At 38.0% G+C, this 14,660-nt stretch overlaps 1 protein-coding gene across 1 annotated transcript in view; it reads right to left on the bottom strand.

Moving 5' to 3' along the window:
- Positions 1 to 869: 869 nt before the first annotated feature.
- The window catches only part of LAMA2 (laminin subunit alpha 2), a 528,196-nt gene continuing 514,405 nt past the window's right edge, over positions 870 to 14,660 (bottom strand). Inside the window, exons 57-63 of the mRNA XM_070733489.1 lie at positions 7,883 to 7,995; positions 6,497 to 6,686; positions 5,993 to 6,148; positions 4,811 to 4,964; positions 3,933 to 4,063; positions 2,931 to 3,153; positions 870 to 1,195 (exon numbers count right to left, since the gene is read on the bottom strand). Coding sequence (XP_070589590.1) covers positions 1,038 to 1,195; positions 2,931 to 3,153; positions 3,933 to 4,063; positions 4,811 to 4,964; positions 5,993 to 6,148; positions 6,497 to 6,686; positions 7,883 to 7,995 — 1,125 coding nt within the window. The 3' untranslated portion in view covers positions 870 to 1,037. The remainder of the gene's footprint in view (positions 1,196 to 2,930; positions 3,154 to 3,932; positions 4,064 to 4,810; positions 4,965 to 5,992; positions 6,149 to 6,496; positions 6,687 to 7,882; positions 7,996 to 14,660) is intronic.

Below are 14,660 nucleotides of genomic sequence, written 5' to 3'. Positions count from 1 at the left end.
GTGGCTCACAACAAAAACAACAATGTGACAAATCCAATATATTAAAAGACATCTAAAAACCCATTATTAAAACCATGCAACACAATCATACCCTACATAAACAATATAAGCCATAGGGTATTTTAATTTCCCCATGCCTGACGACATAGGTGGGTCTTCAATAGCTTACGAAAGGCAAGGAGGGTGGGGGTAGTTCTGATCTCTGGGAGGAGTTGATTCCAGAAGGCCGGGACTGCCACAGAGAAGGCTCTTCCCCTGAGGCCCGCCAGATGACATTGTTTAGTCGACTGGACCCGGAGAAGGCCAACTCTGTGGGACCTTATCGGTCGCTGGGATTTGTGCGGCAGAAGACGGTTCCGAAGGTATTCTGGTCCGATGCCATGTAGGGTTTTATAGGTTATTACCAACACTTTAAATTGTGACTGGAAACTAATCGGCAGCCAGTGCAGGCTGCAGAGTGTTGATGAGACATGGGCATATCTGGGAGGGCCCATGATTCCTCTCACGGCCACATTTTGCATGATCTGAAGTTTCCGAACACTCTTCAAAGGTAGCCCCATGTAGAGAATGTTGCAGTAGTTGAACCTCGAGGTTTGAATGGTTGAACTATAGGATGAAACATGAAATTGCATTGCTAGCCACATCCTGCTCACGGATTTGGGGAGGGAGAAAACAAGAAAATATGGCAGTGCTATCCAAAGCTGCAAAGAAAATCCTGCATAAGGCTGCTGAGTCCCACTAAAACCAACTAAGGCTAAAAGGCGAGGCTCAAAATTACTCACAACTACCAACACAAACTGGCACAGTACAATTTCATTCTATAACACTCCATTTTGCTTGAAAGTAAAGGAAAAAATGGACACATCACATATGCGTAACTTGCTGTTTTATTCATTTTAAGGCATTTTTTTCTTGTTTCATATTGCTTTTAGAAGTACACCTGGCAGTATTGGAATATATCACAGGCATATTTGTAAAAGAATCTTTTTGTTAGCATTACTGCTCAGATTCCTATTGCAATTTGATGGTTTTTCTCTTTAATTCCCAGGGCAGGACAGAGGTTGCACTCCCTTTATTTCCAAGGCCTTGCTGAAGTTAATCTCCAGTGGTTTAGCTGTCCCTTTGATGAGTTTCAGAGACCTAATGCAGCCTTTGAATCGAATGTTAGTGGTCAGGCCAAACTGCTTCAATCCATCTGGGAGGGGAGAGATAAAGAAAAGAAAGTAGGATCTTTCAGTTTTTTATTTTATGTTTAAGAAATCTTTTTCTATAAGTAGATAACACTGTAAAATGGTACCAAATGTCTTTCTTATGTGAACTAATAGGCATAGATGTTATTTGTAGTGTTGGGCGAACCAAACTGACACAATTTGGGTCCGTGCGGAGTTTGCAGTGTTCGGCATGTCGAACAGGAACACGAATTTTTTTAGAACTTCAGGCAAAGTTCGGCGTTCGGTTGCCTCGGCTGGCCAGGAAGTGATGTCTCTGTGACGTCAAAGCCCCGCCCCCAGTATCCCATCGTGGGGAGGCTGGGGGAGTGGGGGCAGGGGATTCCCCTCTGCCTGCCACCCCCCCCTCCCCTTTGATGTTAGAAGGAGGATGGGCGCACGCGGTGTGTGTGGGGAGCGTTTCTTCATTGGGAAAGTAAGACGGAGGCAAGTTTCTTGGGGCGTTAAAGATGCCGCCGAGGTGGTTCCCACTGAGAAACTTGCCACCATCTTACTTTCCCAATGGAGAAATGCTCCCCACACACACTGCGTGTGCCCATCACCCTCATCCTCATCCCCCGCAAACCCCACCCCATTCCTCGATGACCGCAATGGCTTTCCTTCCCCCCTCCCTTTATTATTATTATTTTTTCCTTTACCTACAGGAGCCCGTGATTTGAGGAGTGGGGGGGGAGGGAAGTGAGTGTGGAAGACCCGCTCACTCACTTGCTCTCCTGCCAGCTGCAAAGACAGGAAGGCAGGGTGAGGCGGCCGCGGGCTGCTTTTGCAGAAGACGGGAGGGCGGGGCCAGAAGGGTTCGGCGGGTTCAGGTTCGGGTTCCACGAACTTGCCCGAACCAGCCACCAAGTTCGCATGAACCCGCCAAACCCGAATTTCGTTGGGTTCGCCCAACTCTAGTTATTTGTAAGATATATGGCACAAAGACAATTGTCATAAAAGAGGGGTCTCAAACTCAATTTTGTTGAGGGTCGCATCAGGGTTGTTTTTGACCTTGGTGGGCTGGGGTGGGTGTGGCCAGCTCATGTTGTGGGCTCCCATGGTGGCCTGAGTGCTTTGCCAGTGAAAACAGGCTCCCGAGCTCCGTTTTCACCTGCGATTGCCTCTTGCAACCCTCTGCCAGTGAAAACAGAGCTCAGCCTGCAGCCCTTGTGAGTTCCCGGAAGTTCAGCAAAAGTTCAGGTTTGGGAGGCCGCTGGGAAGCCCCGCCGCCCGGCTGTCACCTTTTAAAACAGCCGGGGGGCTTCTCGGAGGCCTCCGGAACGCCAAACCCGGAAGTTTGGGTTTGGCGTTCGGGTTCAGGAGGACGCTGGGAAGCCCCCCGGCTGTTTCAAAAAGCGACAGCCAGGTGGCGGGGCTTCTCAGCGGCGGCGGGTTCATAAGAAGAAAAAAGTTCGTAAGAAGAGGCAAAAATTTTCTGAACCCTGGGTTTGTATCTCGGGTTGTTCGTAAGATGAGGGGTTCGTATCATGAGGTACCACTGTAGTACATTTTCAATATGGGCTGCAGTTGCTATTGTCTATTTAAAAACCACCCAATCCGAATCACATGCATTTGTATAATTTCTTGGTTTCAAAAATTTTCCTTTACAAAATAGAATTCCATAAAGGGATTCCTTTGGGTTTTGGTGGCTGTAATAAAATTAATTAATTAAATAAGAATAAAGAATAGTAACTGCAGCATTGGCCTGGTTTATTTACTCACCGGGATACCCTCCAACAAAGACAGGATCATTTGTCTCTGCTGAAGAGGATGCTGCATTAGGACTGATTCCTTCCACATGCTGATCATCCACTGTCAGCAGTAAACGATGCTTTATCTTGTGTGCCACAACTCTGTGCCACTGCCCATCACACAAAGTCCCTGGTATAGCAGGTTCATAAATGGCCGAAAACCGACCAGCACCATTATCAACATGGAACATCACCTATGTGGAAAATTACACAAACACAAACAAACAAACAGGCAATTTAGTCAAGCAACTTATCCACATAACTTGGAAGAGACCGCAATACAATGTGTAGGCGTGGCTTTCCCATTCCACCTATTGAGACTTAATTATCCTTTTCAGCAAAAGCTGCGATTAAATTCTTAACCACTGTAAATGAATGAATATTCTGAATTCAAGGATCCACTTGAAATTAATTTATAACTGAGAAGCAATTTTGGCAAGAAAGCGCAAATTATGGATCATACTGTTTGTCAATTGATTGCTGCCAAAATCTAAAATGGATAATAGACCCACAACAGTGCTATAGCAATAGGGCTTGATTATTTCAATGTTTGTATAAGCCGGCTATTTGTATTCAAGCAGCATTTTTTAAGAAATAATTTAGCAGAACCAAAATGAGATTTTGGAAAGGGAAGCAGAAGTTTAATTAGAAGGGATTTTGCAAGACTTTTAACAAATGCAGATTAGGTTCATAATAATACTTGAACTGTGAAAATGTTATGGAATTTGCCCACCTCCCAAATTTAAATTTGTAAAATATAGTTTGTTAGACTGTACTCTGACTTCAACTGTATTGCAAAGATCACTGGCTACAGGGAGAATCCTTTTCATGTTTAAAAAGAAAACAAGGCTCAAGATACTGATATGGAACAATGGATGAGTAACATGGCTCAGTATCCTTTCATACAGTCTCTTTAGAGCCGCTGAGAAACAATATTTAATTAGATTTTTTTTCCTAATAGTTCCATACTCACATTTTCCTCTACCAACTCAATGCCAAGACCATCCATTTTTTGACTGCTAATTCCCAACAGAACACCATTTGTCCGTGTTGTACGAAATTCAAATTCCACCTGTAAATCTAGTCCCACTTTATATGCTCCAACTAAGGAATAAGGAAGGAAAATCAGTAAGTAAGAATAATGCAACAGTAATTTTTCTATACTGTACAGAGATGCAGGCATCATTGTGCTTAAGGACAACATTTGTATTTCACAGTAAATGGCTTTGGTGAACGATAGTGCGGCGTATGATACATTTAGCTGTTGACACTAAGCATAAAAATCATATTTCTTAATCAGATTGGCAGATATGTTATTTATTGCTATCTATACATAGAGAGCTATTTCAAATAGCATCTTACAGTGTCAGAAATTGTAATTAATCTCTTCTGAATCTTATTAAAAATCAGAACTGCAACAATCTTGTATAGATATTAAACATGATGATTATTACCATCGCTGTAATATGTTATTATGCCTCAAGGGCAACATTCTCGTCATTAAAGAATTTCAAATTCAACAAGTCTCAGAAGATGAAACTGTTCTTCTGTGTCTGTTCTGCGCTTTTCAGTTGTTATTCTCTGTTATCATTCCTCCCTTGGCAACTATCTAAACAGAAGGGCCTAAAACAGGATTTAAAAAATGTTCATGTAGCAATAAAGGAGAATATTTGTCACTCGGGGTTGAAATCAGGGGTTCTTAGTACTCTCTGTGCTTGATTGTTTTCTTGCAGACTTTTCATTATCTAAACAAGATAGTATAATAAATAAAATGTCTGCAAGAAACCAAGCCCAGAGAGCATTAAGGATCCCCAAGTGTTCATTTAAGGACAGATTTTGTGATAGTGTTACCTGTTTTGGCAAAACCTGTCCCTGTAAAGTAGGTTCCTTCCTGTGGATTGACAAAACATCTTCCAACATTGTAGATGGAGGTAGGATTATTCAGATCAATGGGAGCTTCTGACATTCGAAAGTTTCGCATACATCCATCAACGCTGTAGACAACCTGAGCCAGGGTAAAAATGTTAAGAAAGTTAGTTGACTTTCTAAAATACTTTAGAAACTCACACCTCCTTCCAAGGTCCCCCATGGCCCTTTTGGCTTGCAGGAAGTTGGGATCTTCCTCGGCCCAAAAGGGGTGCAGGGTCTTCAAGGGAGGAAAAATAAGAAAGAAAAACCCTCACTGTTTGGGGATCCCCACTTGCACGGAGTTTGAGTTGAGAGCTTATTGTAAGTGGCTGCTAAGCTGTCCTTCTAAACTAATCAATAGTGGATCTCTAAGAATGCCAGAAGGTCAATGGGAATGTTCTCAGCTACAGAATGTCTGATTTTTTTTCCTGCTAACGAATAACTTTTGGGGTTCCTCACAGAGAGGGAGGGAATGGTAAACCCTTTTACTCATACATCAGCCTCACTGTTTGGGGATCCCCATGTGCACTGAGCTTGAGTTGAATGATACAACACAATGACATTTAGATTAATGCCTACAAAGATAGATAAACTTAGTCTCCCTAAAAGACATGACATGACTGCGCGCCACTGTGCCTACCTTCCCTGTCCTATTGTCTTCTTTTGTTACTTTTTATCATTACTTATCTAATGTTTTATTTGTACAAATTACCACTCTATAATTGTTTGACAAAATAAATAAATAAAATAAATAAAATAAATAAAATAAATAAAATAAATAAAATAAATAAAATAAATAAAATAAATAAAATAAATAAAATAAATAAAATAAATAAAATAAATAAAATAAATAAAATAAATAAAATAAATAAAATAAATAAAATAAATAAAATAAATAAAATAAATAAAATAAATAAAATAAATAAAATAAATAAATAAAAAGGGAATTGCTAGTGTGGAAAAAACCCAGATCAGTCAAAACAAAGGCAAATGCAGAGTAGTTGCATGAAACAAGCCCCATGGTCTTTCAAAGACAATGAATGCCAAATGCCGCTTCACTTTTACACTTGTGCAAAACAAATAAGTCTATTTTGTCAGTGTTTTAGAGAGTCATTCTTTACTTACTGGACCAATTCTTCTTGTTGTATAGTTAATTGGCAATCCGCCAACATATAGCATCCCCACAACATCCAAAATATCAGCTTTCTTTGGGCTAGTAGTCCTATTTGTAGCTCCATCAACTGACAGGACCCCTTCTTGTTTGCTTCGGAATATTTTTATCTGGAAAAAGATAGAAGGGCAACTCATTATTATTATTATTATTATTAGTTACTGTATCCTACAAAAATCAAAGTCTTTGTTAGAGGTTCTTGCACAATTTTGTGCTCTTATTTGGGAGAACCTGAAGATGGAGAAACATAATACTGGGTTAACAAGCATGCTTGGCTACACTATATAATGTTAATTTTACTATTACATATGTCATTTAAATGGATAAATAGCTTCAATGTAGTCTTAGATGTTAGCATTAAAATATACAACGGTCCCTGAAACTTATTCCCAACATAGGACTGACCTATAGATGAATGTAGCCTTTATCTATTCATACATTATTAAATCATTTAATACCTTGTGCCATTGGCCGTCGTTGATTTTGCTGGGAATCATAGTGCTTGTGTTTCCATGCCCAAGATCATAACTGAAATAGGGAAAACCATTTTTTATCTGGATAGTGGCAAAATCAGCATGATTGATCCGAGCCATATAGAAAAGAAGCCCGTTTTCAGCCTTTGTTCTGATTTCAAGTTCAATTGTGAGTCTGCACATTTGGAAAAAAAAGGAAACAGAAAGGGAGGACATTAAAAAAAAAACATTACTGTTTTATCTCCCCACCACCACTCATACAGCTAGTGCTACCAATTGCAAACGTCTTTATATGTGAAATAGAACCAGAATGTCTGTATTCCATTTCTAAATTTACTAAATTATATAGATGTAATATTCATGGATTTGGTAACAGATGTGATTTATGATTTCAAAGTATCTTCTTTTGAGGATTGGAAAAAAAAAGAATATATGTTCTGCAGTACACAGAGCACAGTTCTTCTTAAGAATCAGCTGTCAGAGCTTAGTTTTCAAATTACAGGAAGAATATGCATGAGTCCTGAACATATCCATATGAAATAATTCTGGCGAACCACATCATTATCAGTTGAAAAAAAACCACTAGAGAAAGAAAACCCAAACCCTGCTAATGTGCAAGATGACATTGATTATAAAACAAGAAGTAATAAATATATAAAGTGAGTGATAGAGTACATGGAGTCTAATAGCCTTCCTTCCTTCCTTTTCTATCATGCCAAATTTAATCTCCCTAAGTTCTGTTATTGGAAAAGTTATTCTGCTGAAAAACAGAATTTCAACTCTTTTTATATAATTTATATAAACTGGAATTGGAAAAAAAACCATGAACCCTCTTATCTTGGAAAAATAATACCCATAAGTTAAAACAATTTGTCCCTTCCTTTCCCTTCCTCTCCCTTTTTTTTTTTTTTGGGGAAATCTATGCTTAAAAACCAAACCTTCATTTTGAACTCTAAAATTAAATCCGTTCGAAGTAGACAGTATAATAACTGAACTAAGTTCATTTTATGAAGGTTTGAAAGATAACGGGCTTGCCCTTTTTTGATACTTTGAAGTGTGGTTGTCTTGTTTTAAAACACCTACAATTTAGCAAATGCTGCTACCAGAAATAATTTCTTTTCAACTTTATTTCAGAAACTTATAAGCCTGTCTACTTCACATAGTGATCCTAGATGGTTCATTACAACTACTAAAAAGAATGACAACAGAACAATCCTTCGCACTAGGTGCCAAACTAACTGAACTTTTAACCTTCTGATTAAACCCCCCATCTTAGCCTGAGGCCCATGGGAACAGCCAGGTCTTCATGGCCTTCCAGCAAGGCTAAAAAGGGAGCCCCCTCAAATCTATGGTGGGAAACTATTAGCTTACTTGTTCTTAACTTTCGTGTCATCAAATGGCACTGCAATATGGCTGTTTCTTGAGAGGCCAAATTGCTTGCCCCCTTCCAAGGCAATGGGTTCCACATCAGCAGCACAATGTTCCTACAAAACAAAGCAAACGCCCTCATAATCTTTTCTTCTGTATGTACCAGCAATTTAGAACAAGACCACTCCCATACCATTTAAGGAAAGCAATCAATACTTTGCCTGAAAAACAAATCATTTTATTACTGTAAAAACACCAAATTCCTTTCCCCCCTTTTAATTATTTTCTAATGCTTGAGTTTTGGCATAAATAATCACTTGACAATTGCATGTACTGTATATCAACATTGCATCCCATTTACAACTAAAAACCCACTACTTTCCCACTGCTATTGATTTGAAATTTTAATCATAGTAATACTTCTATGCAAACTCTGGCTGTAGCTATTGTAGGTTTGTGAATCCAGACACGGGACAAAAGTCTTTTATAAGGTTCAAATAAATCACACACTTATGTTACCTGGTGGAATAAAACAAATAGTACAGCATTTGCTGTTGCAGGATCAAGTGTGCAGTAATAGAACAATCCCACACCAATCATCTTGTCTCTTGTTAAGATGATGGATCAAATATACAGTATGGATCTTACTTACCACTGCAGAAAAGTACTGAGTTGGAAAGAGAGAAAATTGATATGCAATCACTTTAGCATATAATGGATATTTCAATTTAGCTGAGATTTCTAGAAGCACACCTGTGGATTTAAAATCTGCAAAATGTTTATGCTAAATGTATAGTGAGTGCACCATTATAATAATATCCCGCAGAACTGAAAATAGCTTTTTAATAGCTTTCCTGGAATCTCAAAGATCTTCACTTTTATGAAAAAAAGTTGGTCCAAATAAGTATGGTTAAAAATTACCTGAATACTATAATTTTTTAAATTCAATCGAAGGACGAAAAGAAGAATATATATGGCCTTAATATAGTGGAAAAAAGAGAAAGGATCTTGTATATGTGGGATTCCTTGTAAATACATTCCTTTAAACTACTTGTGTTATAATAATGGCCTTTTAATATTAGCTATAAAAGGCAGACATAAATATGAAGATTGTCTATTTTCAGTTTCTATTGGATGCACTATGAAAAGTCAAACAGAATGATACAAAATCTCACAGAACAATAAAGCTTGAGGACAGAATTGATTTTGAGTTCCTAAAATAAATATTTTTTACATATTTAGTTATATTGGAAATATTCTTTAATTTGTCTCCACATCCAATTCAAAGCATTTCTTACAGCAAAAGACATTTAAGAAACCATGTGTCTTAAAACACTGGGGGAAGAGGGAGAGAGAAACATATATTTTAAAATAATGTACTCTTGATGTTTCGGTAACAATTTGTCCATGCAAAGAAATCTTAACAGAGGGCAAAAAACAAGTTTTAAAATGGTTTATAGGAACAAGCATACTCTTCTTACTCTGCTCCGGTGCAATTACAGGAGAAAGACAGAGAGAATAGGACATGAAAGCCCTTCCAGACGAAGTATTTGTGATGCCTGAGATCCAAACAAGGCATCCCTATCCATCCAGATTCCTTGCCAAATCTCTGCTTTGCTAGATCTTTCTGAGCTAGCATTGTGCTGACAATAGCAACCTTCTAAATATGACATTTGCACTGCTGTATGTTCCCGTTTTGTGATACTATTGAGTAAGAAGGCCAAATTAGGAAAATGTCTGGAAGAGCTGAGTTCCAAATGTGTGAGGTGACTCCTTCAGCAAATGGTAAATGGCAAGGGAGATAAAGAGAACTCTACGCCCCCCTGTATCATCATTGCCTTTAATGTACTTTTTATTAAATGTGGGTGGGTGATAATGACAAATCCCACTCACCCAGCATAGCCACATACACCATCATGGAACATTTTAAGGAACTGTTTAATTAAGTTTTTCAGCTGAAACCTTGAGCTGATGTTTCCAGGGCAACAGAAACCAGTGCCTTTAGTAGAAGTATTGATGGAAATGGAATTGCTGTCAGACCATCTCACACTTTTGTGAAACAAAAACTACATCACCAGTGATGGAAGGAGAAAAGAGAGGGAAGCCATTTAGTCACCCAAACCCCACTGCAGTTCATCAAGCATTGTTAAATTAAAGGGAGGGGAAAAGCAAGGCCACACTAGGAGATACCGTCAGGTGAGTGTCAGCTGAACTACTGGCGCTCTTCACTTCAGCCGTAAGCAATTCCTGAGAAGCAGTAAACAACGTGAGGCAGAAGCAACAATGGTTGACGTTCCTAGGTAACGGTGTTTATAGCAAGCGGGCTTTTTGGCAATCTAATGCCTAAAACTGCCAAACTCATTACTCTGTCCATTATTTTCAAAATCAATTTCTCCCTTTAAAATTGAAGACAAAAGCCCTGCTCTATAAGTACAAAGGAAAAGGGGGGGGGGGAATCTGTGTTTGCCTGCAGGAAGCTCGCCCATTAAGTACAAGTCAATGAAATACAAATCAAGCAATTCAGTCCAAATCATTTCATATTAGAAGCATTTTGCGGTAAAAGCACCTGCATGGGATGAAGCCAAAATGACTAAGCTTCTAAAGCAATACAATGGAAAACAAGCAGAAATAATTATTCTTGACATCCATGGCTCTGAAGTTACAATACTGCGGATTCTTAGGTTGGTGAGTTATGAGATGAAATAATAGAGTTAGCCAATATGTGGCACACATGGACAAACTCCCAGTTGTAAGATTTTCAAATAGGAAACAGTTTTAGAGGAATAACTGTTTTAGACATCAAGGAATCTTTTGCAGCATCTTAAAGGCTAATAACAGGTAGTCCTCAACCTACAGCCATCCTTTTAATGGTTGTTCAAAGTTATGTTTTTTTCAGCAGTGAAAAAAGTGACATGACCAGTCCCCAAACTTAAAACCATTGCAGAGTTCCTGCCCTTGGCAACCAGCATGTATTTACAATGGTTGTAGCCATGATTGACATTTATTTATTTATTAGATTTGTATGCCGCCCCTCTCTGAAGACACGGGACAGACATTGGTCAATCCGCAGACATTGGTCAATCAGGAGGCTTTCAACAAGCAAAGTCAATGGGGAAGACAGATTGTCTTAAGGATCAAATGATCCTTAATGTGGCATAAAATTGGTCATGACTCTCTGCTTAGTGACGGAAGTTCCAGTCCCAATTGTGATTGTACGTCGAAGACAACCTGTACACATTCCACTTAAAGTACATAAGAATTGCTCTCCTGGATCAGGCCTTGATTGATCTAGTGCAGCATTCTGTGTCACGTAGTAGCCACATGGACCTATCTGAGAAGCTCACGAACTCACAAGCCAGCTTCTTTTTGCTGTCACTTTCTAGCAAGCAGGATTTAAGCAGAGCTACTTTGGATTCAGCAGATACTGACAAGGCATCATATTAGTAGCCATTAATATCCTGATCCTCCATGATTTATCCTGGTTCACTTCACCATTGGCTGTCCTTCCAGTTAGTGGCAGTACTTTAATTACATGACTTTGCTATGCTAAAAAAAAGTATTTCCTTTTGTAGACTATGAAACCTATTTAGTTTCAATTTTCAAGTTTTATTGGATAAGCTCTAGTAGTTTAGAAAGAAAAAGAAAAAAATCACTTTCTCTATGCCATTCATGAATTTATATTTTTTAAATTTATTTTATTTATTAGATTTGTATGCCGCCCCTCTCCGTGGACTATATATATATTTCCAACATGTTTCTCTTGATTAATATTGGAAGCCAAAGAGGGGCACATAAAGGCTGCCCATCCCTCTAATTATTTTGGAGAAGTTTTTTGGTCCCTTTTGCAGTTCTGTGTTTAAGATGTGTTGACTATATTTATTTATTTATTATTATTTATTAGATTTGTATGCTGCTCCTCTCCGGAGACTCGGAGCTGTACATAGAATTGTTCATGCTAGTCTAATTATGGACTAATAACAGTCTCACCAAAAATTCTTATAAGGAGACTATGATGCTGACAATTAAATTTTCTGTTTCCTTCTTAATGATTCCAAGCATGAAATTCACTTTTAATAGCATCTGCAGAATGTGTTTACATTTTTCTGATACTGTCCGTTGTGACTCTAAGACCTTTTAAGAGGTCAGCCGACTAAAATCCCACTAATGTTTAGGTGAAATTTACATTTTTTGAGGTGAAATTATTATATCCTTTTCTTGATTTGATGCTTGTTTGCAATTTTTATTTTAACAGTAAGAGTATTTCATACTCACACCCACGTCTAAGAATACAAAGTAGCTTTTCCTAACAAAGCTATGAAAAAGTTGGCCAAAACACCATCAAACTGGTATCAAATGAGCTCTTATATACATAAGACAAATAAATATATAATGTGTGTGTGTGTGTATGACAGAGAAATATGAGTAATTAGCCCTTAATCATAGAATTCTTTACAGCTACATGCCATGTACAAATCAAGTCTGCCAAGAGGAAACACTATATTTTGTCATGCACATCGTGTCATTTTGGGGTTTCTGTTACTTCCTTCTTTCATTGAAGCAATTCTCCTGCTGTAATTCAACATGTGTGATTCAGAGTCCTCTAAAACAGTGACTTTCAACCTTTTTTGAGCCGCGGCACATTTTTTACATTTACGAAACCCTGGGGCACATTGAGAGGGCGGGGTGGAGGGGGGGGTGCTAAAAAAAGTTTGGACAAAAAAATTCTCTCTCTCTTTCTCCCTTTCGCATTATTTCTCTCTCCCTCCCTCTTTCTCTCCCTCTTTCTTTTTCTCTCTCTCCATCCCTCTTTCTCTTCCTTCCTTCCTCTCTTTTTTGCTCTCTGTGTCTCTCCCTCCCTCCCTCTATGTCTTTCTCTCTCTGTCCTTCCCTCCCTCTGTTTCTCTCTCTCGCTTTCTTTCTCTCTCTCTTGCTTTCTTTTTCTTGTTCTCTTTCTCTCTCTCTTGCTTTCTTTCTCTCTCTCTCTTGTTCTCTTTATCTCTTTCTTTCTTTCTCTCTTCCTTTCTTTCTCTCTCTGAGCTTCGCGGCACACCTGACCATGTCTCACGGCACACTAGTGTGCCCCGGCACACTGGTTGAAAAACACTGCTCTAAAAGTCTCTTCTAAAAAGACCCAACAACAACGGGAGGCTTCTGAGCAAGTATAGATAAGATTTGTGCATAAATGGCTTTCTGCTTGTGCATCCAGTTTTATATGATACAGTGTGATTGTATTGGACAAGGAGGAAGATTGGTTTGGTTCTCCGCTTTGGTTTCTATATAAGAGTAGCTGATGAAAGCAGCAAACAAATGCCAGGTTTTTGTCACAGTGACAGAGATCAATGGTTGAGATGTTGACACACTGAGCTGTGCTGTAATCAGTTCTATTTTTTGAAAATAGAAAAAGAGAGGAGATTAAATAATAGGATTCCACCTTTCTCCCCTTTAGATGACAGGTTCATACATAAACCATTTCAGAGGAAGCTAAAAAAAAAGTTGGTCTAGTAGATAGAGTCATTGATCTTCATCCATTTTTTAATTGCACATATATTCATCTTGCAAATACATCAGGGCCAAAATTATTGTTGTGATGGAAAGTTCAGCAGAAACTTCAAAGTAAGAGGATATCAAAAAATAGTATCAAAAAAGGAATTTTTTAGGAAACCCTTGTAGTCATTATCTAACCTGAGACACCTAAAATAAATTACGGTATAATGGGAAATAATGAAAGAAAGATCTAAAGAAACTCTGAATAACAAATTCACTCCTTAATATTAAATACATATTATAATCCTAAAAATAGTTTTTAAAATAATGGAAATTTACATACTAAAATTATAGATTATGTTAGGTCTTGTGCTTATGGCAAATATCTATCACCATCAGTCATCATCCCAATTCCACTGCTCATGTGTTACAACTGGTGTCAAGTTTTCTTCTTCTGATTCAAGCCCTACTCAAGGGTTTAGGAATAGTAAAGATAGTATTTAAATATGTATGAAGTGCTCAATTGCGCCACTGTTTATAGTTGGGCTGTCATATTTTTTTTTCAAAATTTAGACAGTCTTAATTCTAAGTCCTATGGTAACTTACACCTTGTCCCTAAAGTTAACCATTCCCACATTTTTGCTAATCTTATTTTGCAGTCTTTTCCAATGATCTGGCTTCAAAATTATTATCTCTTGGAATAGCAATATTAATTACCCAAAGATTTTTTTCATTGATAATAATGTCTGGCATGCTGACTGTCAATCAGAATTTTAAAATCTCTTAAAAATTTGGCTCTGCCATGTGTAACATCCTCCCCATTCATGTTTCAAATATGGTAGCTTTTATGGATTGTGAGCTATACCTAATACACCAATGCCTGTGTAAAGCTTTCCTAATCTGAACATGTCCTTTTTTGTAATCAACATGCAATATTGCTGCATCCCATTATCATATGGTCAAATGTTTCATCCTTATCCTGGCATAACCAGCATTTATTATTCAAACAGAGTCTTTTCTATATTCTCTTTTCTTTTTCCATTTCAATTTTGACCCAATATCATCTTCTTCTTGGGGAACAAAAAGGTTTCCCTTTGCTTCTTCTCTTTAAATAAAATAAAATAAAATAAAAAGTGTTTAAGCCATTGTTATTGTCCGATTTTTCTTCCAGTAACTTTCAAAAAATGCCCATGGAGTGCTTTCATTTTTCATTTTTCTAATCTTTATTTCAAGCTGTTGCATGTCATGTTTTGATTTTGTTTGATTTCTGCCATCTGAGACTCTCTCTTTTCCTATT

Source organism: Erythrolamprus reginae, chromosome 1, assembly GCF_031021105.1.
Source record: "Erythrolamprus reginae isolate rEryReg1 chromosome 1, rEryReg1.hap1, whole genome shotgun sequence".
Classification (NCBI taxonomy): domain Eukaryota; kingdom Metazoa; phylum Chordata; class Lepidosauria; order Squamata; family Dipsadidae; genus Erythrolamprus; species Erythrolamprus reginae.
This window is presented reverse-complemented; position numbering and strand designations above follow the sequence as displayed.